This window comes from Salmo salar, chromosome ssa07 (genome assembly GCF_905237065.1).
Source record: "Salmo salar chromosome ssa07, Ssal_v3.1, whole genome shotgun sequence".
Lineage (NCBI taxonomy): Eukaryota > Metazoa > Chordata > Actinopteri > Salmoniformes > Salmonidae > Salmo > Salmo salar.
Genome location: NC_059448.1, coordinates 262,501 through 265,000, shown reverse-complemented (window position 1 = coordinate 265,000; position 2,500 = coordinate 262,501). Strand labels below are relative to the sequence as shown.

Here is a 2,500-nt window from a genome sequence, read left to right as displayed (position 1 = left end):
TACAGACACACGGGGCTACAGACACACAGGGCTACAGACACACACAGGGCTACAGACACACACAGGGCTACAGACACACACAGGGCTACAGACACACACAGGGCTACAGACACACACAGGGCTACAGACACACAGGGCTACAGACACACAGGGCTACAGACACACAGGGCTACAGACACACACAGGGCTACAGACACACACAGGGCTACAGACACACACAGGGCTACAGACACACACAGGGCTACAGACACACACAGGGCTACAGACACACACAGGGCTACAGACACACACAGGGCTACAGACACACACAGGGCTACAGACACACACAGGGCTACAGACACACACAGGGCTACAGACACACACAGGGCTACAGAGAAAACATACCTTTTTAATCCTCTTGCAGGGACACTTCAGTTTGACCCTGTGGGAACATTTATCCTCACAATGTCCTGGGTGACACAGGTCCTTACAATGATGACCACAACTCAACTAGAGAGAGAGAGAGAGAGAGAGAGAGAGAGAGAGAGAGAGAGAGAGAGAGAGAGAGAGAGAGAGAGAGAGAGAGAGAGAGAGAGAGAGAGAGAGAGAGAGAGAGAGAGGGAGACAGAGAGAGAGAGAGAGTGGTTCATTATAAATCCTTATTACCACCTGAACTATAGTGGGGGTTTATTACCACCTGAACTATGGTGGGGGTTTATTACCACCTGAACTATGGTGGGGGTTTATTACCACCTGAACTATGGTGGGGGTTTATTACCACCTGAACTATGGTGGGGTTTATTACCACCTGAACTATGGTGGGGGTTTATTACCACCTGAACTATGGTGGGGGTTTATTACCACCTGAACTATGGTGGGGGTTTATTACCACCTGAACTATGGTGGGGGTTTATTACCACCTGAACTATGGTGGGGGTTTATTACCACCTGAACTATGGTGGGGGTTTATTACCACCTGAACTATGGTGGGGGTTTATTACCACCTGAACTATGGTGGGGGTTTATTACCACCTGAACTATGGTGGGGGTTTATTACCACCTGAACTATGGTGGGGGTTTATTACCACCTGAACTATGGTGGGGGTTTATTACCACCTGAACTATGGTGGGGGTTTATTACCACCTGAACTATGGTGGGGGTTTATTACCACCTGAACTATGGTGGGGGTTTATTACCACCTGAACTATAGTGGGGGTTTATTACCACCTGAACTATGGTGGGGGTTTATTACCACCTGAACTATGGTGGGGGTTTATTACCACCTGAACTATGGTGGGGGTTTATTACCACCTGAACTATGGTGGGGGTTTATTACCACCTGAACTATGGTGGGGGTTTATTACCACCTGAACTATGGTGGGGGTTTATTACCACCTGAACTATGGTGGGGGTTTATTACCACCTGAACTATGGTGGGGGTTTATTACCACCTGAACTATGGTGGGGGTTTATTACCACCTGAACTATAGTGGGGGTTTATTACCACCTGAACTATGGTGGGGGTTTATTACCACCTGAACTATAGTGGGGGTCGAGACTCACGTCACGTGTTTACATGGCTTATTGATAACTTCCACACCGTGACTCTCCGACGGGAGAAGTTGGCAACGACGCTTGTTTTCCAAGCGCTACAGAATAAACTGAACTGAAAAGCACCAGCAGACGTAGCCTTGGGCGGCAGCAGACAGACGTAGCCTCGGGCGGCAGCAGACAGACGTAGCCTCGGGCGGCAGCAGACAGACGTAGCCTCGGGCGGCATCAGACAGACGTAGCCTTGGGCGGCAGACAGACGTAGCCTCGGGCGGCAGCAGACAGACGTAGCCTTGGGCATCAGACAGACGTAGCCTCGGGCGGCAGCAGACAGACGTAGCCTCGGGCGGCAGCAGACAGACGTAGCCTCGGGCGGCATCGGACGTAGCCTCGGGCGGCAGCAGACAGACGTAGCCTTGGGCGGCATCAGACAGACGTAGCCTCGGGCGGCAGCAGACAGACGTAGCCTCGGGCGGCAGCAGACAGACGTAGCCTCGGGCGGCATCAGACAGACGTAGCCTCGGGCGGCATCAGACAGACGTAGCCTTGGGCGGCAGACAGACGTAGCCTTGGGCGGCATCAGACAGACGTAGCCTTGGGCGGCAGACAGACGTAGCCTCGGGCGGCAGCAGACAGACGTAGCCTCGGGCGGCATCAGACAGACGTAGCCTCGGGCGGCATCAGACAGACGTAGCCTCGGGCGGCATCAGACAGACGTAGCCTCGGGCGGCAGCAGACAGACGTAGCCTCGGGCGGCAGCAGACAGACGTAGCCTCGGGCGGCAGCAGACAGACGTAGCCTCGGGCGGCAGCAGACAGACGAGCCTCGGGCGGCAGCAGACAGACGTAGCCTCGGGCGGCAGCAGACAGACGTAGCCTCGGGCGGCAGACAGACGTAGCCTTGGGCGGCAGCAAACAGACGTAGCCTCGGGCGGCAGCAAACAGACGTAGCCTCGGGCAGCAAACAGAC

General features: G+C 54.5%; 1 protein-coding gene across 3 annotated transcripts in view; it reads right to left on the bottom strand.

Moving 5' to 3' along the window:
• nfxl1 (nuclear transcription factor, X-box binding-like 1) overlaps nucleotides 1-2,500 on the bottom strand; it is a 99,188-nt gene that overhangs the window by 6,572 nt on the left and 90,116 nt on the right. For all 3 annotated transcript variants that reach the window (XM_045721371.1, XM_045721369.1, XM_045721370.1), the window contains exon 20: nucleotides 385-489. In XM_045721371.1, coding sequence (XP_045577327.1) covers nucleotides 385-489 — 105 coding nt within the window. The remainder of the gene's footprint in view (nucleotides 1-384; nucleotides 490-2,500) is intronic.